General features: G+C 42.7%; 1 protein-coding gene across 2 annotated transcripts in view; it reads left to right on the top strand.

The window, feature by feature from the left end:
- Window positions 1-22,487, top strand: part of Bmp2k (BMP2 inducible kinase) — a 102,484-nt gene that overhangs the window by 76,145 nt on the left and 3,852 nt on the right. Inside the window, exons 14-15 of one of the 2 annotated variants that reach the window (XM_052198540.1) lie at window positions 1,443-1,600; window positions 7,551-7,661. In XM_052198540.1, the coding sequence (XP_052054500.1) occupies window positions 1,443-1,600; window positions 7,551-7,661 (269 nt within the window). The remainder of the gene's footprint in view (window positions 1-1,442; window positions 1,601-7,550; window positions 7,662-22,487) is intronic. The other variant, XM_052198541.1, reaches the window with a different exon arrangement.

Below are 22,487 nucleotides of genomic sequence, written 5' to 3'. Positions count from 1 at the left end.
GGGACTGGGCCCCGATCCTCTGCAAGGGTAGGAAGTGCTGCTTACCACTGGCTGTCTCTCCAGCATCCCTATCTGCTTTTAATAATCAGTATTACTGAGTCTTCAATTTGTTCAAAATGCTTTTCATTATTCATAGTTAGGCAAATCATATGACATTTCAAGAAATGCAGTGTAGCAAAGTAAATAATTGTGATTACAATTCTTCATTTGGGGCAAAAGTGTAAACAATTTGTTAACCCTAAACCCCAGCCTAGTGCTGGAGATTAAACTAAGGTCTTGAGTGCTCATAGTGATACCATATCCCCAGACACTGTTGGCGTGCTTTGTATGTCTTTAAATTATGGCTTAAGGTGACACTGTTGAGCAGTGTGCCAGAAACAGTCTCTGCATTCATCCCCAGAATGGGAGGAGAGCGGTTCAGATAGGAAGCCAGACAGTTTGAAGCATATTCTCTGAGTTTTCCCATCTGCTGTGTGGTTTAAGGAGTCTGCAAGTCCAAACCATTTTGAAAGGAGAGATGAAACTCTGCCACATGAAGGTGGATGAACTTGGCCAGACCCAGCACATGACCTCCAGCCAAGCCACAGTCATAATAGTGCCACACATTTAAACATAGGAGTCTGTGGGCCCATGCCTAGGCAAACCACTAGATAGGGAGTTTAATTTTCAAAAGGAGAGTTATTGTGGAGTCTCCATATAGCTAGGGTGTAGGGTCACCACTGTACAGTATTCAGTACTAGTTTTAAAGTGATTCTGTTTGATTATTGATTGTCACTTTAGGGCTTGTTAACTTTGAGAATAACAACTAATACTTATCAAATGTTTGTTTTTTTGTCTTTTGTTGTTTTCTTTTTTAAAAAACCTGGACACTGCTTTTGTTTTATATAATGAATTATTTACTCTTTTCTGTAGCCCTAAAAGTTTATGCTCTATTCCTTTCCTGTGGACTATGATGCAGAGGAGTACATGGCTAAGTAAGGAACACACTAGCATGCAGTTGCATGCGCAGGTGCTTGGTGCCGTGTGCCTTGTGGAGGTAGTTCCCACTGCAGCCGTTGTCTGTTCATCCTGTGCTCGCTCTTACTTTACTTATTTATTTATTTATCTTTTGGAGACAGGGTCTCATTCTAGCGTAGGTTGGCTGGGAGCACACTATATAGCCCAGGCTGGCCTTATAGACTTAGCTGCCAGAGTGCTGGGATTCCAAGGATGAGCCGCTATGACCCGCATTTTAGTTTCTTTCTGTGATGAGTATTGAACCCAGGTCTTATGCATCCCAGGCAGGCATCTTACCCCTGAGCTACAGCCCAGGCTCAGCCTGTACTTAAGCTGCCGTCCACAGTCCAGGTCTTTTCTAAGAGTTTGTGCAGTGTGAAGTGGGGCACTGGAGAGTTCCCTGCATTGTAGTGTCACCCCTGTCATTCTTTGTCCTCTCTCAACAGGTCAGTTGCTGAGAAAGAGGCAGCTGCGAATTTTACAAACCAGAAGACCGTTAGTCATCCTCCTGACATGTCAGGCTGGAATCCATTTGGAGAAGACAATTTTTCCAAGTTAACAGAAGAGGAACTGTTGGACAGAGAATTTGACCTTCTAAGATCAAGTAAGGGACACTTGAAGGCTTATTTTGCTTCACAGTAAAGTAACAGCTATAGAGTTGAGCAAGGCCAAAGACTGTGAGGTGGTGTCAAAACTTGTTTATGTGCATTTGAGGGAAAAATACGGGCTGCTTTCTTTCATATACTCTTAAGCTGTGTTGTATCACACATTAGAAATTAGTTGCCTGATAGTAACTAATAAACTCAAGATTGGTGATATCTTAACCATTAAAAACTATCTATGAATGTGCAAATCATAACATCTTCAACACACGGAAAGTTACTGTTTAAGTGGGGAAGACATTGTCAGTCCCTTGCCTTACTAACTGCTCGCTCTGCAGCTCTTTCCTGCACATGCAGTAGGAGACAGTGTGGGTCTGAGAGGCCCTTGAACATGCCCTGGGAAAGTGTGGGCTGCACTGAGGTAATGCTTTGTCCTGTCCTGTCACTGAGTGGTGACAGAAAGGGGCTGCTTTGTTGTCCTGATATGGCCAAAGTTAAGTTTCTTTCTACTTTAAAGCTGATATCTCAATGTTTTTACTTGGAATCGTTACCTTTTCTCAAACTACCTACTACATATATCAGGTCTTGCCATATGTATTTTAGAAATGATCTTTTTTGGAAGAATGTGGGTTTGAGGAGGTTTGTAGAATAAGAGCAAGAAGCTCATTTTGTGGAAAACATAGGTGATTTTCTCGTTTCTGAGGCTTGTATGTATGTGCATATATGTGTATATATGTATGTATATGTATACATATGCATTTGTACATACATATATACAGTGTGCTTCTCTCTTTTGCATATAAAGAGAAGGGCCTAATAACTCTGTTTCTAATTTCTATTTTATTTAAGTAACTAGCTTTATGAACACATTTAGTAAATGAAATGCTTTGTCTGAATTAGTATGTATTTTATGTAAAATTCACAGATGGCTTACATTTATGTAAAGGGTTCCTGTAAGGCATTCATGTTTGGCATCTCAAATTTGTATTTTGCATATTGGTGATTGTGAGTATAAATATGAATTTTAAGCCTCTGATAAACATTTGTTAACTTTGATAAAAAAACCAATCTTACCTCATATTAAAACATGTTTTTAAATCACAACATTTTTGTATGGTATTTTTCCTGGAATTTGTACTAAGTTGCCCCTGGTTTTTAAAAAAAAGAATGTAAATGATCTCTTTTGAAGAATAGTAAAGGGGGATCAGAAGGTAGTCAAGTAATTGTAATTTATAGGATTATTTTAGTTTTTAGTGTGTGCGTGTATGCAGTGTGTGTTTGTGTGTGTGTGTGCGCGCGCGCGCACGTATGCTCATGTACACATGTCTGCATGCCTGTGTAGACCTGAAGTTAGGAGTCATCTTTGGTCCCTCGCTACCATCATTTGAGGAATAGTCTCTCAGATAAACCCACAAATAAAAAATAGAGTTTTTTGAGTCATTTTGTCTGGCGTCTTCCTGTCTGCCTTCTGGGCACTGGGGTTACAGTTGGCCACCATGCACCCCCAGCATCCACACTGGGGACTTGTATTCCCTCACACTGGTACAGCACGTGTGTTAACTAAGCCGTCTCCCCAGCCAAGGGTTAGTTTAGAAGCAGAAAGGGAAAGTTTTAATGTGCTCGGAGAAGGGTCTACTAACAAATGCTTTTTTAATTTCTTGGGTTAAAAAGGTATCATTTTTTTTCTTCAAAACGTCAAGGGCTAAGTGAAGGATCTTATTATTTCATGTCTTATGAAATGTGCTGTTTGTTTGGTGGAGGCAGGACTGGGTGCAGACATGCCTGCATGCGTAGCTTCATCTTTTAAATGCTGGAATAACTGTTCTTACATTTGAAGATAGGAAGCATACAGTGCTGCACGCACGGACCTGTACACCTGTTGACAGAGGCAGCTCAGACTGCATCACACTGCATCACAGAAGATGCCAGGTCAGGTCGCAGATGAGGACTCAGGAGTGTGGATGGGGAGCAGTCACTGCCATTATAAATGACCCAGATGGCCTGGAGTAGGGCCACCAATACCAGGGGCTTCTGCACTCACTTCAGCGCAGAGCAGCAGAAAAGCTCATGTTTCGACCCTGCTGATGGCACCTTCCTAGAGTAAAGCCACAGTGAGGTCACTCAGGGTGTCGGGCCTACCCCCTGCTGCCTGTAACCAGGGATGGATGGGCTGGGCTGTTAGAGGAGCTGACTGGGGTGGTTGCCTCTAACTAGGGAACGGGAGCCATCACCATCACATCTCAAGATGTTTAGCTGGCATCTTGAAACTATTTAATTCACTAGGTTTCTTGGTAAATTAATCAAATGAGAGGCAGGAGCACACAGTGCTAACCCGATGGGCAGCTGATGGCGGGAAGCTGGTGGAAAGCACTGACTGAGTGGACTGCACTTCAAAGGGAGGAGTGGTGCTTCTGAGAACGTTTATGCATTGATAGAGTATGGGGTGTGTGGACTATAGAAAGTCCCTTCTATAGTCCTACTTAGGTGCAACAGCCATTGTTGAGATCTCTTTCTGTACAGCAGTAGAGTATCTAACATTTGATCTGTGTGGTAGAATTGAAATCATTCTGATAAGCAGGGGCCTCCTCTAGAACCTTCATTTCAGTGGAAGGCTGACTGAGCACTAAGGGTTGAGCGGTGTTCATTTTGCTTAGTTTTTCTGTCCCGAGTGTTTCTTTCCAAACGGAAGGAATAAACTAATGCACTTAAAATACCACGTAGTCTATTGATAAAATTGTTATTTGTACACATATTTATTGTCTTTCACAGTCGTTTGTAAAAGCACACGGGTTTGGTTAATGAAATACTTGCTGGGGAGAGACCAAGCATTGTCCCGGGGCTTTTGAGAGCACACTGTCCTACAAGTGATATATAAGTTACAGAGTGGCCACAGTTCAGGGCTACACTGCCAAAAAGATAATGTTGTCTAAAAAGATCTGTGACTTGTGTGCTTCATATAGGAAGCAATTTTGAAGTAATAACAGTCTTGAGATATTAAAATTGAAATAGTTGATAATATTTTTTAGTGATCTTTAGGGAAATAGTTGATTACCTGTAGTTTATATTTAACATAAAATAAACTATTGTTGCTTTAGCTTTCAGTGTAAATGAATGTGCTATGTTTCAGAAACTTTTACTGGTTCTTTCCTGATAAGAATACATTAAACCAATATCAAGTATTAATAATGAAGTTTGTCTCAGTGATTTTGTTTTTTTGAATTAAGTTTGCTGCTGTCATTACCTTTTGTACCGAAGCATCAGATCAATATGTATCCCCTCGGGAGTCTAGTTATTATGATATTTACTATGTTAAACAGTAAGTGGAATACCACACCTTTGGGGAAAATGTCAGCTTGCATTTTGTTAGATGGTAATATCCTCGTAACTGTTAATTATGAACAATGGAACGTTTATTCTTGGACAAATAGATTTACTGTTTTCTGTTTAAAATTTCATCAAAACGGCTAAAAGAAATAACAGAAACTCAAAAACTGGTTCTTCTGCAATTTTACTAAGTATGTTGTATAAATTTTGAAGACACAATAGTTGTAAATGTAAGGGTATCTAAAGTTTTCGGCCATTAACCTTTGTTCCTTCTGACCTGTTACAGTGTCTTCAGTGCAGAGTAACAATTTTCAGGCACATGAGTCTTGACTCCTCAGTATCAATGAACACTACTTTTGTTCACTCTGAAGTCTTTGAGGGCATTATCTATTTAAGCTGCACATTTAACAAATCTTCCAGAGTTGGCGGTATGATGGACTGGACCTTGCTTTCAGAATTTTAAAGTCCTACCTCCCGACCCCCAGATGTTTCTATCAATTAAACACTTTGAAAGGAATCCGTCTTCACTTTCCAGCACCGTGCTTTTATGTGTCACGATGAGGCAAATCCCTTATGTGTAACCCAGACTTTGTTCTAATTGAAAGAAAACCAACCGTTTGAAAATGGTACTTAACACAGGTTAGGGGTGATCAGGTATTTAAAATCTCCACAGTAAGCATTTCGTTTTTATATCTGTGATTGATTGTGTAGTAAGTTAATGTGTGTTTATTTTGTATTCTGTGTTCTGAGACCTAGATTATGTGAATTTTAGAAATCTAAAGTGATATAAAAATATTCCATTGAACAATGATTTTGTGTTTTGTGGAATAATAGAACATGATGTATTTTGTTACAAATGTATTCTGACTTCTGTTTGAAAATAATTGAGTAAACCAGTTTTTTATACAACAGTAACTCCTGTATTTTTCTTCTTGGAGACTTATTTAAAACAATTATCTTACTCCCACATGAAGGTTTTTGTTGTTATTGTGTCTAACTGCACAGTGCTGTTTACATATTTACCACAGTTTGCCTGATGGTTGAAAATAATATACTGAATGTAAAAGAATTCCAAGATCGTAGTAGTGATTTTGCACTTTCATAAGCCAGGGAACCATTGTTAATGATAGTGTTTTATAAATTTGGGGAATACATTAGAAGTGGCAGTTTCCAAATTCACACATATTCATCATGTCTGTGTTATAGGGAGGCAGCCACTCTGTATTAACCTCCAGACAGGATTCAGGTCTAAGGAGGCTGTTTCTAGTTCAGACTTGTGTCTACATACGGTCTTGACTTGGGGAATTACCTTTCTAGAAGATGCTTTGTGGCTGTCACTTGGGTTGGCCTTCACTTGTTCTTTTGCCCTCTGTTAGGACAGAATCTCGAGGGTGTGTAGGAAGCCCAGGAGCCCAGGAGGACCCTTTGATGCCAGTGCATAGTCTGTGGTGTATAGATACCCGCAGGACTCCTACACCGTCCTTGCTTCACGTGACAACATGGCTTCTAGGATACATGGCCTTCATTGTCCTTCTGGACAGATGTTACAAAACTAGCTCTTCAGTCGGCGCTTTGGCCTCTAGCCCTTTAATTCACCCACCAGAACAACTGAACACAAGCTAGCATGAACATGGACTTGATTTTTTTCTTTTAAAATGGCTGTGGAACAAAGTTTTACTGGGAATGCCTAAAATCTCTTTCTTGATCAGTTTCAAATAGTACAGTTTGATTGCTTAGATCAGGAAAGAGACATTGTACAAGAAAGTCAGAAAGCGCTCAGTTGGCATGTAAGTGTCCTTCGTGGACAGCTCGAGTGAGGGAGTGCAGCCTTGATGTTGAGTAATTCTCAGACATGGCGGCCTCGCCTTTGCTCTGTGATGCTCATCTGTGTTCTGTAGCTAGTAGGCTCACTCTGTCTTCCTGCTTTCCTTTCCTCTCTGCTCTGTATTTTCCTCTGTAGCATATTTGTTTTCAAGCACACTGTATACATTTTTTAGTGTCTACTACTTTAATGTCTGTTTTTCATATAAGCTATGTGAGGGTAGGGGTCAGAACAGTGCTGGGCTGTGCATACTATTTGTGCGCATGCATGTGTGCGAGTGCATGTATGTGAGTGCATGCATATGTTTGTGTGTGTATGTGTGTGTGTATGTAAGTAGTACAAGGTGTTGGGAGAATGCACAATTTCAAATGGAGCAAATTATTTTTCAGACTATTGAGAATTTGAATTTACCAATTTTATGAATGTATAACCACTTGCAATTTTTGTCTTCTATAGGTTTTTGGTGAAAGTCTGCTAAATATGTATTTGTAATAAGCAGGGTTTAAACTCAAGTTCAGTTACAAATAGAAATAGCTAGTATTAAGTGAACTAGACTAATTAAGTAGGTTGTATTTAATGTAATTTAATGTAGCACTGATTAATCTCTTTAAACTTGGTTTTGTAGCAACAAATAGCTATTCACTTTAGGATAAAGCCTCAGCCCTTATCAGATCAGGGCTGTGAATTCCGCTTTTCAAAAAGGCTGTTGTTTTAATTTTTGCTTTGGTTTATACTATATTTCACTTTTTGTTTAAAACTATCTTTATTTTATTTTGTTTTTGTTTTGTTTGATCTTATTTTTGCAGACAGGCTTGGGGAGAGCACACCCTCAGATAAGAGCGTAGACCCGCCCCCCGCTCCACATAGCCGGCCACCGGAGGAGCCTTTTGCTTCCGTCCCTTTCATTTCTCACTCAGGCAAGTTACACGCGTGGCCTCGTTGTCTGTGGAACACACACGAACAGAAGTAAGAGACGGATGTTAGGTTCAGAAGCTCTAAAATAGGAAGTAGGTAACTATTAGCCATCTGATCTTCCTAACCTTTGGAGTTGCTGCTGTCTGTTTGCCAACATGGGGAAATGCCCATCACACAGGAGAAAGGCAGTTTTTCTCACCAGTTACTCGGTTCTACTTAAAAAAAAAAAAATATATATATATATATATGTATATATATATTTATATTTATATATTTATATATAAATATATGTCATATATTTATATTTATATAAAAATATATATTATATTTTTTATATATATATCGCACGTGAACATATCTCATATTTAAAATATACTTAAAATATTTTTATACTTAGCTTTTGCATAAAAATCTGATGTTTTCCTAGAATATACATGATTTCTTATGATTGTCTTAATGATTTTGCATTTGGCATACCATTAACTAGTCTTCTTCTATTAGTGCTTTTGATTTCTGTTCAGAAGTTGAAATGCTGATGCAACTCACTATGTAAAATCATCTCTATTAGTAATCCCAAAGTAATTGTATGGCTCAGCACACCTAGCGATATTGTTCGCAGTTGCTCTCACATGGCGTATTTTATCTTTGCTGTCATTGAAGACGGTTTGTCTTCCACGTTTCTGCTTGCTGCCCTTTCGTTAAGTCTATGGATGATGTAACGTAGCAGGGACAGGGCGTGGCTGCTCACATTGCTAATATCCTTATTCACAAGTGCGCTACTTTTCTTGTATTTCAAAAATGCTCATCACTCTTCAGGGATCTTTGGACTCCGTGACTTGAGATCCTTATCCAGGAGGCAGTTTCAGTGCAGTGTTGTTGTTGTTGTTGTTGTTGTTGTTCCTCTTCATCCATTGTCCTGCCTAGGGTTGCACACTGCCACGCAGACCACTTCTGAGGTACCCTGGGAGAGGGGGCCAGAAGCCGGGAGATGGAGGACACTGCCGGAGTGCCCTGTGGGCACACACGCTTACTGCCTTGTTGATGTGGGGATTTTGGTAATTAGTTTTGTTTACAAATCTGAGCTCGGTCGACACTGTCATTTTGTTGAACTTTGTGTGTATTCTGTTAGATGTGAATGTGTTGAGGGTTGGGAGCATGATTGGGAGTTTGATCTTGCTCAGTAACCAACCCAATAATGACTTATAATAATAGCTTATTATAACAGAAGCTGGCATGAAAGTAGGTAGCACAGCTTTAAACCTCGAGACTTCTGATTTTTTTCTTTTATCTTTTTTCCAGCTTGTTTTATAAGTTTAAAATTTTAAAAATCACTAAAGTAATTTTTATTTTAATGTGGGACTCAGGAGATGGCTTAGTGGTTTAGAGTGTGTGTCTCTTTCCCAGCACCCACGACTGCCTGTAACTCCAGCCGTAGGGAGAGCCACACCTCTGGCCTCCGAGGGTGCCTGCACATGTGCACAGGGCACACACAGATGGGTACACATGTATGTAATTAAAATAATATAGGTGATGCATTCGTTTAAAATGTCAGATTTAGCAAAACAGTCTTCCGCGGCTGGCCCCTCGGAAGGATAAATGTTCACTTCTGCCACTTTAATATCTCATGCTAAATTTTTTATTCTTTGTTTAACCTCCTCCCGAACTGATTTTGGATGATGTATATAAAATTCATACTTTGGCTCACCTGGGTTGAATTTATAATTACATAATTATACCATTGGCCCCGCTCATGTGCATACATTCATTGTGCATGTGCAGTCATGTAGCACATAACAGGCTGTTGTTGAAGTCAAATATTTGACTGCTGTCTCCTGATCCTATTTCTGGGGCTGTGGTATAGCCCAGTTGGTAGCGTGGGTGCCTTAGTATGCACATGGCCCTGTTTTTGATCTGTAACATACATGTACACGTGCCACATGGAAAAGACACCCCTACCCCACAAAAACTGTACGGTGGAATTTGGATGTCTTCCTTCATAGCTTTCCGACTTCCTCCTTGAGCCCTCTTGCTGCACCAGAGCCCGAGCTTTCTGGCTCTCCAGCGTGCCCCGGTTTCAGCCTCCTGGCTCTGCCTTCCTTCCTCCCTTTGGGATTTCTGGGCACAGCCCTGCCCACCCAGCTTTCTGTGGGCTCCGGGGCTCTGAACTGTGCCCCACATCTGTGTGGCAAGCCTTTGCCAGGCACACGTTTGAAAGGAACCCAGATGCCCGCTCACCTCCTCACCCCCAACACCTTGGGCACGTCCCTCCTGCAAGGCTCTGTTGTCCCTGGCACTGGTTGCTATGGTGATTTATTACTTATGCTATGATTCTTTTGTTTATCACCATGCTGATTAATTCTTTTGTTTGATGCCATGCCATTCTGTGATTTTTTTCTTGATTGCTTGCTGGCTTGCTTGCTTAGTTTGTTCTGTACTCTAGTAATTCATCTCCATTTGGAATTGGTCACTTCACGGTTGTCACAGTTACATGGTGTCACAGTTACTTTTTCTCCTTTCCAGGTCTCCGCTTCTGAAACCCCCCTATCCTATCCCCCCTCCCCCTGCCTCTATGAGGCTGCTCCCCCACCTACCCACCCACCCACCTACTCACTCACTCACCCACTCCCATCTTCTCTCCCTGGCATTCCCCTACACTGGGGCATCAAACCCCCTCAGGCCCAAGGGCTTCTCCTCTCACTGACATCCAACAAGGCCACATCCTCTGCCACATATGCAGCCAGCGCCATGGGTCCCTCCATGTGTACTCTTTGGTTGGTGGTTCAGTCCCAGGGAGCTCTGGGGGGCCTGGCCTGTTGACACTGTTGCTCCCTCCATGGGGCTGCAAGCTCCTCAGCTCCTTCAGTCCCTGCTTTTTGGTCTTCATGAAAATTCCTGGGCCCCCCTTGCTCTTGTTTTGCCTGCTACGTCTTTTCTCCCGCTCAGGAGTAGTTTGCGGCTTCACTGACACTTGATGGATGGTTTGGGTAAGAAAATGATTCCAAGTTGCATATTTTTCAATGATTTTTATTGCATTTTATTGTTTTAGGTTGGTATGGGATGTCAGCATGTATTCTAGACTGGCTTTACATGGGTGATCCCCCTGCCTCAGATCCGCTTCACTTGGCCTGCCTCCCCTAGTTGTAGGCCAGTACGGTGCTGGGTGAGCACTGATCTGTGTGGCCTTGCACCCCGCCCCCTTTTCTCCTTGGGCATTTTTAGCATCTTAACTTGTAGTCTTCTAGTTGTTTTATTCTGTTGTAGACTTTTTATTATTATACTGGAGACCCAGGAAGTCTTTTAGTCTGAAATATGTATTTTCTTGTTGTGTCTTTTTGTTATTGTTGCCAATGTAAGGGTATTGTGCATTGTGAATTAATTTTTTAGTTTAAAATATTGGTAATGTTTTCTGATTTCATGTTAGAAATTCTCTATTGCGTGTTATTTCTAATTGCAAGTGCCATCATATTTCTTGGATTTCCTTTAATTCAGTGTATTTTTATTTTGGCACATACTTTATAGTTTTGCACAATTTTTGCTGTGATTTTTCTTTGTCTTTCAGTTGAAGAATGTTAGCAAATGAATACCAGTCTCTCACTTCCTATAGTGGGTAGCTTGTGAAGTGACCTTGAAGGGCAGAAAGAGTTGTTTAGTTGTTTAGTGGGTGCATTATCTCCTAGGCTGGCAGAGTTATTTAGCATCATACAGACGACTGAGCGCAGAATGGCTTGGGAAAGTGGGGGGAAGAGAGAGAGACTCGGGAGGGCGTGATCAACCATAGACTCTATCACAATGTGTTTTGGTTTAAAAAAATATTGCTGGTTTCCGTTTTTTAAAAGATGCTTACCTTGTGAAGGCTATGTATGGTGTTGTTTTTGTTTATTAAGTATCACGTTGAGGTTTTATTGTTTGTGGCCCTCAGAAGTACATTGGGGAATGCCGGGCTTAGCCTTGGCAGGAGTTAGTGTCTGATCTACGTGTCTCCCCTTAAAACATGTAGAAGAGTTCATCTGGGCAGCCAGCCAAGCCTCAGAGCTTCTTGGGGAAAGGTTTTTAAGTACATACTTTATGTCGTTAATACATGTATTCAAGTACATACTTACTTGACAATACATGTGATGTTCGTGATTTTCTACTGTAAATTTTGAAACGTGCTTCTCCCACCCCAGGAAGTTTGCCTGTTTCGTGTAAGACACGGGGTGTTCATTATCAATGCTTTTCCTGATGGGCCAGAACCACTCCTCTAAAATCTTGCAGTCTGAACCTGGTGTTCCTTCCTTAGCTTTTAATTTGTTTCCTCCATTTGACTTGCTCAGACTTGAAGGAAGATCAACTATTTTTATCTAGAATGAGCTTTGACTTTATCTGCTCTTTTAATTCATTTATTAGGTTATAATCTTTCTCTTTTTCTTTCACCTATTTTGGCAACAGTTTGCTATGGTCTAGCTTCTCAAGCAAGGCCGTATACTTTTTCCTCAGCATTGAGGTTGGAGCCCAGAGTCTCGACATTGTAGGCGTGGTCTGTCACTGAATCTCCTTTCTCCACCACTGTTGTTTCTACTTTTATTTTTATTTCATGGGTGTGTGTGTATGTGTGTGTGTGTGTGAGAGAGAGAGAGAGAGAGAGAGAGACAGACAGAGACAGACAGAGAGACAGAGAGAGACAGAGACAGAGAGACAGAGACAGAGAGAGAGAGGGAGAGGGAGGGAGGGAGGGAGGGAGAGAGAGAGAGAGAGAGAGAGAGAGAGAGAGAGAGAGAGAGAGAGAGAGAGAGCCCCATAATGGAGGTCAGAGGATAATTGTGGGAGTTGGTCCCCTCTTTCAGCCCTCTGGGTTCCAGCAATGTTGTCAGGCCTGGTGCCCTTTCCTGCTGAGCTGTGTGCAAGCCCCGCACTGCTGTATTTAATGTGCAGGTGCTCAGGAGCTTGCCTTGCAGCTTTCTTTGTAAGCACTGGTATTACACACACACACACACACACACACACACACACACACACACACACATGTATATATGCATTTAGAGTGTATATATATATATAAGATATTAAAATGTGCATCTACATTTAAGATGTAAATGTACATTTTAATATACTGTCATTCACTTGAAGTATTTTTAATTTCTCACACGTTCTAATGTATTTTGATTAAAGGTTCAAATTTCAGATACTTGAATTCATTAATTAGTTAATGTTTAAGACAGGGTCTCACTATGTAACCCAGGCTGTCCTGGAACTCAGAGATCTGCCCACATCTGCCTGCAGAGCCTGGAGTTAAGGGAGCACAGCACCATGGCTGGCTAGAATTGATTTTTAAAAATTAATTAAATATTTCCTTAGAGTAAACAGTAATATAATAATATAGCGAATCCTCTTTCTTTGGGTGGGGGGAGGAAGACAGGATTTGATAGTGGTACAGCCCGCCCTCAAACCTTGTCCTGCTTCAGTCTCCCGAGTGGTGGAGTTACAGGGGTGCACTTGCACCCCCAGGCCTGGCCATGAGCCTTGGTAAGAAAGATTTTACTTTTAAAGGAAAAACTTCAAGTAAGCCTTGGTTGGAAAAAAACTAATTGATTTGTAGATTGATTAATAGAAGCTGGGATATGCAGTTAGAGATTTAGCTCAGATGTATTTATATATTACATTATTAATTTTTTGTTCAGTAAAAAGACAATATAGTTGCCAAATAGTTCTTAATTTGCATAAAATAATTTTTATCTGATGCAAATTATTATAAACAATAATATATTAATGGTCTTAATATTAAAAAATTCCCCTAACAAATCTGGAATTTTTCTTGCAATCAAAATTATGCCATTCAGTTTCCTTGCAATTAGTGATTGCTTGTCAATATTAAAAAAATGCTGTACTGGGCCCAGTGAGACAATGATCCATCAGTCCAAAAATATATCAGAGCCCAGTGGTACATTCTGTGATCCCAGCACCCTCCAGGTCAAAGCACGGGTTCCAGATTGAAGGCTACAGAGTGAGGCTCTGTTTGAGAGCAAGCGAAACAAACCCCTCAGGCACAAGACTGATGGTCTACTCCTTCTCCTTCCTTTGGGACCTTGTTCCCCAGTATTTTTTAAAACAGTGGAAGTTCAGACTGCTCTGTTTAATGAGACACAACTTCTAGAACACACAGAAGGCTGCTGAAATTCTTGGGTTGTATCTGAAGGGTTTTCAGCTTACTTTGCATTTCAGTTGTAATTTGGTTTAATGAAGTTTGGGTCTGAAGGTCCACCCACCTTCTAAGGTGGTGAGGCCTGTAATTTATTCCTTTAGAGTCAGTTTATGATTCTTGAGGGTCAGGACTTCTTCTTTTCTAAGATGTTGGCAGTTTTATTTGCCATAATTGAACTGTGCCATATGCTCTATGGAAACAGGCTCAGAGGTACCAGTTACTTGGTTTAAGTCACATAATTCCTAAGTAGGGATCCAGTTCTGATGCTAAACTCTTCCATAAACAGTCGTGTAAATAGCAGTAAGCAATTAAAAACGAAACAGGGAAGCAGCCTGCACCCCCAGTCATAAGAAAATGTCCCACTTTGTGGCCTCTTGTGTTTGGAAATAGTGTTCACAGCTTGTGCAATGTCTTCTTGCATGTGGAGTCGGCCACTTGGCCTGCCTTCAGAGCAGCGTGCGGATTCTGATAAAACCTTTTGCTAATCCACTAATCCGGAGGCCTAACATGATAAATTGCTGGGAAATGACGGCAGGCAGTATGCTTCCAATTCACAGTGTGCTCTAAAGCGCCCCTCCTCTCCCTGCCTGGTGGCGGGGCAGCAGACGGCATGCAATTACAGTCGCGGAGCAAGCCATTCACCCTCTATAATCTGAACTAAAGAAAAGAGCATTGAAATAAAATTTACTTGACACTGGAAGCTTCTTACGTGATTAAAAGCATGCCAACTGTTTGCCCTTTGAGCGGAAGCCCAACGGGAAGAGTTGCAATGTAGCCAATGTGGCAAATGTGCTTTTGTCCCTGAGGAGGAGACTCTCAGCAACAGGGCTCTTTGGTATAGTTTATGAATTTAATAGTACATACTTTGCAGGATCGATTTAAAATTGTGAAGCATTTACTAGGACCTCAATTTTTAAATTAAGTGTTTAAGGGAATACTGTTAACCCGAATAGATATCCAGCCAAAGAAATGCTGTGTTAGATATCTATTGCCCCAAATTTGGATTGAGCGTTGAAATTTCCATTTAGATTGTGCAAGAATCTACCTTTGAAATTTCAACATCTAGAAATTGTCTTTTGTGAAAACTTACAAACCCAGACTTGGTCAGTTTATTCTCTCAGCATTCTTTCGGTGAATTCCTGTTCTTGCATCTGTTTGGTGAGGTAAGCTTGTTTTCGGAACCCCTCCCCCTCCCGCACCCTCCACCCAACACGCAAACAAACGGTTGTGTCTGTCACTCATTGTCAGATGTAGTGACAAAGGAGGTATAGAGCCTTCAGAATAACAGAGGAGCAGTGTCTCACAGGCTGCTAAGGTGATGGGTGAGCTTTGAAGGCAAGCACACTATCTTACTCATCCATGGAAGACATAGCAAATGCTGTAAAAGACATATGTAGTCTTTGGAGCCCTTCAGGAACAGCTCAGTTCAAACAGTGTTGAAACAGAAACAGCAAGGAGCTTTTAGTAGTTCTTCCCTGCTCTGTCAGGTGCCATCGGGGACAAAGGGAGGCAGGCCAGCTCCTGGTCGCACTTGACAATGCATTGGTAGACTGTGCTGAACATTAGTCCAGAGTTTACAGGTCACAATTTGAAGGTAGCATCTGCAGTAGGAGAAATCACTGTGGTTTTAATATATGTGGCTCCAAACTCTGGTAACTATCAAACTCCTCATGTTTAAAGAGAGACTGAAATAAATCTCTACAAATCCCTTGTTATTGAAAGCATTCAGGATCTAGTTGAAGCTGGGAAACAGGGTTATAACTACAACACAGTGAAGAGATGTAAGTGAAAGCCAGGAACTGAAATTCGAGCAGTACTAGAGTATACCTTTCAAGGGATAGGACGACACGATGGCCCAGGGGCATGGTAAGTCAGGTCTGAAGATGTGGCTCAAATGGAGGAGAAACATCTCTAGCACAGATCATAGCAAACCTTGCAGATGCCAGTGTAGTGGGAAGCCGGCAGTGAGGAGTTAGAGTGCGGAGGACTGGTCTAGCGCTGCACGCACAGCGCTCCCTTGGCCCTTTGACGCGCTCATCACAACTGTGTGGTTAGGAGCTCTATGAAGACGTGTAGTCAGAGCAGGAGCCCTCTGAGAGCACCTACAAGTGCCATGGCTGCTGCCCGGTCTCTGTGCGTCTTCACTTTAATCTCAATAAAAGATGTGATGCTGAGGAAGCCATTCATTTTACAGGTTAAAGAAGCCAATCACTGAGTAATGAGAACACCTAAACTCTAAGTCTTCAAATGGCACTTCAATTTAGCGTCTTCTGCTGAAGAGGACTTACGTTGTATATTTTTATGTAGACGCCAAATAGTTGCTATTCCACTTCTTTAGCATGTGCTGAGATGCTGCTGAGGTTACTGAGTGATTGACACATTCCCTCACCGACAGTGGTGTGCATGAGGCGTGGGTCGTGAACGGTGGCATTGGTCAGAAGGGTTTGAGTCTGTGCTCGCCCTCTCCTGCTCGGTGGGATCTTCCTGGCTTTCATGTTTTAGGATGCTGTAAGTTAGGATTTCCATGCTGGGTGTTTTATAAACTGAAAAGAGACTTAACCCTTGAAAGTGGAAGGCCATTACCGTTCCTGCTGATCTCCCCAGACCCGCATTGCTTGCCCTGGCCACCAGTCTCGGGCTTTTGGTCTGAGTGAACTTGCACTGTTTCTGGGATGCAAACCTCACTTGACAAAAGGACGACATGCTCTTATTTCTCACAGTGGGGACCTGAAGGGAAACATTTCCTCACGGATCATGTCCAGAGCCCACTGTGGTCCAGGTGCTTCTGAAGTAAGGTCCCTCAGGGGACAGCCTCAGTGTTTGAAATTGTTTGGACTCTGGGTCATTTGTACTTGTGGAATCCCTAAAGTCTTGGACACTTCTGGAAGTCAATGGTTTTACTTGTGGGTACAGGTTGAGGGGTCATCATTGAATCCACAGTGTTGAATTTCCAGAAATGTTCTTTCTTAAAAGTGGGGATGACATTCTTACTCGGGAATCTGAGCTAATTTAAAATTTTATTCAAGCTTTTCTTACCTAAATGTGGAACATATTAATATATTTACTATTTTGAATTTTTTCACTAAAAGACTATTTAATATGTTTCAACTAAGGTTTACTTATTTTCTTATTTGGGAGACAGTATTTTAATTAATAGCTCTCAAATGATTATTTTGCTATTATTAATAAATATTAGCTTGGCCATACAGATTTACCCCTGCCATTTGGTTATTAAATCTATACCTTTCCTGTCACTGATGACAGTGCACCTTGCTAAAAGAGTCCAAAGCCCGAGCATCTTAGCATGTCGTTCCGAGGCAGGGAACAGGACTAAAGAATGGTGTAGCTTGGTGTCCTCAGTGCCGCTCACAGTGCCGCTGTGCTCACGGGACAGCAGACCCAGAGAAGATAAGCTGCTCACTACATGGCCCCAGATACTCCTCCTGTCAGTTAGCAACAGTGTGACCCAGAGGAGAGCCGCTCTCGGTGCCTGAGCTGTGAGTAACGTGCCCAGTATTTACTGTGAGTGTCCCAGGTCTCCACCCACTTCAAACCGCAGTTTTTATATTAACAATACAAATCTCAGATGATTACGACGACAGGAGATCCCGAAATTCAAAGCAGCATGTTCGGGCTATACTCAGGAAATTAACTTTAGCAGTGAGATAATCCTGATTAAATTTCATAATAAATCAAATATGTATTATTTAATCTAACAGCTGGGAAGAAGCAATCTGTTCCCAGAAACAAAGAGGGGTATCTGAGGCATTGTCCTGATTCCGAATTTATTTCTGCGTCTGGGTTTTTCATTTTCACAAATTAGGGGAATATGTTTAAGCAAAGAAGTGATTTGTATATCTGAGGGCAGCTTTTAGCCAGAGGTCATTATGTAGTTGTACTAACTATGTGTTATAACTTACAGTGCCATGGCCAGCCTGAAGTACCTTTTGGGTGGCCGGCGGGGGCTGGGCAGAGCTGTCATGGCAAAGGGCTAAAAGCTGTATGGTACAGTTGGCTCTCTGCATCCTCAGACCCTGCCCACTCCGGACAAAAATATGAAAAGAGGATGCACCTGTGCTGGGCATGCTCTTACCACACCCGAAACAAACAAGAATGCGTGTAGCATGGTGCTGTGTGAGCGTTTGTGACTCATCTACACAGAGATGGTTTAAGATACTCAGGGAGCAGTCATAGGTGCCTTCCACTCTTCAGAAGGTACACAGTGTCAGGGTGTGACTATCTCTGGGAGGAAATAGTACCTCCAGAACCTGGGGATACTAGAACTAATTTTATTTTTTATAATTTACACATTTCAGCTCTTAAGTAGTGAAGGAGTGGTGGTTGACTAGCTAAGCTGCTGCTGCAGAAAGGGAAACTGTCCCTTGCAGCTAGCACTTGGCTTCCTCAGCAGATGGTGCTAGAGGTCTGACTGTGAGCTGGTGTTGTAGCATGCTCTACTAGGAGCTTAGGAAGGGGGGGTAGTGGTGGAGAACCATTTAAGGAATGTCTCTGCGGAGTCTGAGGATACAGGAGAGAAAGGGATTTGATGAACGCTTTTTATTGTTGCTCTAGTTTTAAGAAGGAGAGAGACTGCAGTAAAAACACTGTCTACACAAGCCAGTTCCGAACCTGGCGGACATGCTGGCATGGGACTTTTTCTGTTCATTTCGAAAGCATTTCTTTTCCACTTATTATACTGTGTTCCCATGTATATTTAAAGATATGTAGTTTCCAGGATTACAAGTTCACTCTGAGCATGTGAATATATATATTTGCTTGTGTACTTGCTTTTGATCAGTTCTCAAGTAGATCAGTGTGGTGGTTTTGTTTCTGGTTTTTTTTTTTTTTGGTTATTGTTGTTTTTGTTTTTGTTTTTTTTTTCTTTCTCTTTTTTTGTTCTTTTTTTTTTGCCAAGATTTGCTTCTTCCCTTCTTGCTTCTTCCTGGGTTTCCTCGCACTTGATTCCCCCAGGGTGTCTACAAGTTACTAGAAGCTGGTTGAGCATGGTAGGGGAAGTGAATTAATTTGCTTCTTGATGCAGATGATGAGAAAGAGTTCATGTAGTGTCATCACTGTTGGTACCCTCACCCCTCTAAGATGTATTTTTATTGTTGGCGTATGGGTGTTTTGGTTACATGTATGTTCGTGCACTACATGTATGCAGTCTTCAAGGAGGCCAGACAAGGGCATCAAGTTCCCCTGGTGGTTGTGAGCCTCCATGTGGGTGGTGGGGATTGAACCCAGGTCTTGGGAAGAGCAGACAGCGCTCTTAAAAGCCAAGCAGTCTCTCCTGTTCCCTTGGTGTTTTCTTAATAAGGCAAATGAATTAAAAATCTGTTCTCATCCCATTTCATTCGTGACTTAAGAGTAGAGTAGCTGTCATCCTGGAGGAGTGTTTTTCTTAGCTGTTAGGAAGCTGTGGGAAGAAAATAACAACAGTACATGAATTAAAGTGAAAGCGACATCTGAAGGAGGTGGCTTTTCCCTTTAGCTCCCTCAAGGAGACACACACAGATCCTGGTGTCTCTGTTGTAACTGTGGGAAAACTAGGAACAGCCTAGAGATTCTGATGATGGTAAGGATACACATGCGTCATCTTAGTGAGCTTGCACGAAACACCGTGGGTGATGTTGTACGTGAAAAGGTCCATGCAGATAGACGTAAACACCACATAAACTTAAGTCCGCAGTTAGTTTTGAAAGTAGCTCTGTGTGGCTCTTTACACTGAAGAAAGCTTTGTTTCTGCTGACGTGATCCTAAGTACCCGAGGAAGGGCAGTCAGGAGGAAGAGGGAAAGCAGCTGGTGCCTTCTGGGACAGACTGGAGCCCTCGTGGAGTGGGCAGAGTGGACTGGGTGTGAGGGAACATGGGTGCGCTGGATGGCCTCCAGTGAGTCCTGCTGTGTAGGCGATCCAGGAGGCCTCTGGGGATGGAGAGTTTTCTAGAGGAGCTGCAGGGTGGCATTTACTCTGTTACTTGTTCCTGATCTGTTTATACGGCTAACATGCTACACTTCAGGACGGTAGAGAGATGCACACGGGGCCTTTCTAGGTTTCATTACGTTGGATTCTTTTGGATAGCAAAATGCAGGGGAGAAAGAAAGGCAGAGCGCCGGGTGGTCCCTCTCGTAGGCTTAGCTGCCTGAGACCACATGACTCGGTTCCTTCTTGATAGAGGATTAATCCGATGGTCCCCCAGGTGTCTGGGCAGTGTGCATGCTGTACGCTTGGCCATCTGTGAGGGCTTAAATGTCTTCTTAGGGAAAATGTTCTGGAGAGGCACTCAGTTCTCTGGGATCATGTATGCTTTGTTTTCAACGAAAATCCATGAGCATCCACCGTTACTCCAAAAATAAGATACATTTTTGTTGCTGCTTTATGTTTGTTTGTTTATGTCAGAGGAATGCTGTATGGGCAAACAAACCTGCCTCTACTTGGCTTTGGTTTGTTGGGATGATAAACAACACTGAGGGTTTAGCTGATTTTAAGGACTAGGCAAAAGATGACATGAATGTTGAGGTACTGTCTGCACTATTCTCTCCCAGTCACTCGTGCCTCACTAAGATTGAGGGTTAAGATCGAGGGTCGCAGTAAACTTCACAAGAGGACTGGACTCCGAGGGCCATGTTGGGTCCCTCTGTTCAGGGCTGCCCCGGTGTGGCTCAGGGCACTGTGCCCACCTGGGTTTGCCCCACTGTGGCTGCACTTTGCAGCTTGCCTCACACACAGTGCTGGTCTTCCTTGGCTGACTCCTGGGCCTTGCCCCCGGGCTCAGTTTTGCACTTCTCTTTATCTTATTAGGTGCTGATCCTGAAGTCTTGTGGCCTTTTCTGTGTATTACAAAGTGATAACTTCCAAACCTGTTTTCTTCAGCTAAAACTAAGCTTTGTATGAAAGCACTTCACAGCTGCTTCACAAGTGCATTGGGGTCTCAGAATGATGCTTTGTTTCCGATTTGCATGTAAATACTAGCACCATCTTGTTGATGTTCTCTTCCCAGTCCCTTGTTTTCCCCCTGTGGTAGACACTGAGGACAACACAGTGTCACTTTCCAAGTACCATCCACTGAAGAAATTATTCCTGCATTTCATTACTGTAAGAGTGTGTGTGCACACACTTGTCAGAGCCCACCTGGGAAGGTCAGCACAGCTTGGGAAGTCAGTTCTCTCTTCCACCATGAAGACTCCGGGGACTAAACTCAGGGTGTCAGTCTTAGTGGCAAGTGTTCTTGTTCACTCAACACCCACCCACCCCTCCTTAAAGTCCCACACCGTCCTAGAATTCCATAGTGGCTAGGCTGGATGGCCACGGAGCACCAGGAGATCCTCATGGTGCTCCCAGCACTGAGGCCACAAAGCACGTATGGACACAGCCTTTCCCACGGGTTCTGAGCACTGCGGCAGCCCAGCCCCTTCCTCCCCACGTGTCAGCCTTACCCCGTTAGTTCCACTGCCTCAGGGAACCAGAGCTTCTCATCTGGAGCAGCTAGCAGCTTGTCCTTCGCATGGCTGGCTCTCTCTCTCATGGTTCGGTCCTGACTTCTCCTTAGGGAGGCCTTTACTCACTGCCAGAGGTAGGTTTGGGTTTATGCACCCAGTTTCCCTGTGATTTTCTAACACATTGGAAATTTTTGAGTACTGACACTGAGTGCAAACTCCTGAAAACAGACATTTGTTCATTAAATGTAGTAAGAAAATTCAAGCGATTGAATTCTGAACATAAAATACCTCTGTATGGTGACTGAATTGTCATGCTATTCCTATCTATACCAGTTGCTAACCTTGGGGCAGTCGTTTTGGTGACACTGTGCAGAGCTAGGACACAGAGATTAATGCCAGGTGAGATATGAGTAGGAGGGGTTGGCCAGCCTCAGCGCTGGAACAGGCCTGCAGTTAAGGGTTCTGTGGGTTCATCAGGTACCAAGCATGAAGGGCATCGTTGAAGGGTAGTCTTGGAGGTCTGTCCTGTGGCTGGATCCATCAGATGACTGGTCAGATGTGAGGCTGCAGAGCGGCGGAGATGTGAGGCCAGCAGAGCATCATTGATCCCTCACCCTGCTGAGTTCCTAACTGAGTTAGTTTGAAGACCTGGGTTGCTACTCAGTTCCTGAGGTGTCATAGGAAGAGTTGAGCTATGTGTGTAATAGGTAGTATCATAGAAGACATCAGTGTTTGTAGCTGAAGGAAAGACAGGACAGTACACCACACACAGGGAGGGACATCTCAGAGGCACTAAAGGTTACTGATGGGTAGCTAACCACGGATGTTGAGTTGCTCTGTGAGGGGTAAAGAGGAGAATGAACAAATGAGACACATTCACAAAACGAAAGTTCAGTGATGGCTAAGGAGATGGTCTTGATGTCTGCTGGCTGAGGACCTGCATAGCTGGAGGTGCAGTTAATCTGGAGAAACTGGTGATGAAAAGGGAGGGAGCTGATGCCCTTCGAAATTCCTGCCTTCAAAGGGCTGGTAGGACACACTGTCAGGAGGTAAGCATAAGAGATGTTAGGCTGGAATTACCATTTACAGCCAGCTAAAAGGATGAAGGAGTGGCATCCAGAACTCCTGCCGTGAGGCACGGAGTGTGCAGCTGAGAACTGGTAAGGCTGCAGAGGGAGAGACATCGAGGACAGGGCTGTGGGCAACGTACAT

The sequence above is a fragment of the Apodemus sylvaticus genome, chromosome 11 (assembly GCF_947179515.1).
Source record: "Apodemus sylvaticus chromosome 11, mApoSyl1.1, whole genome shotgun sequence".
In the NCBI taxonomy this organism is placed as follows: Eukaryota; Metazoa; Chordata; class Mammalia; order Rodentia; family Muridae; genus Apodemus; species Apodemus sylvaticus.
Note: the sequence above shows the minus strand (reverse complement) of the source record. Positions and strands in the feature narration are given on the sequence as shown.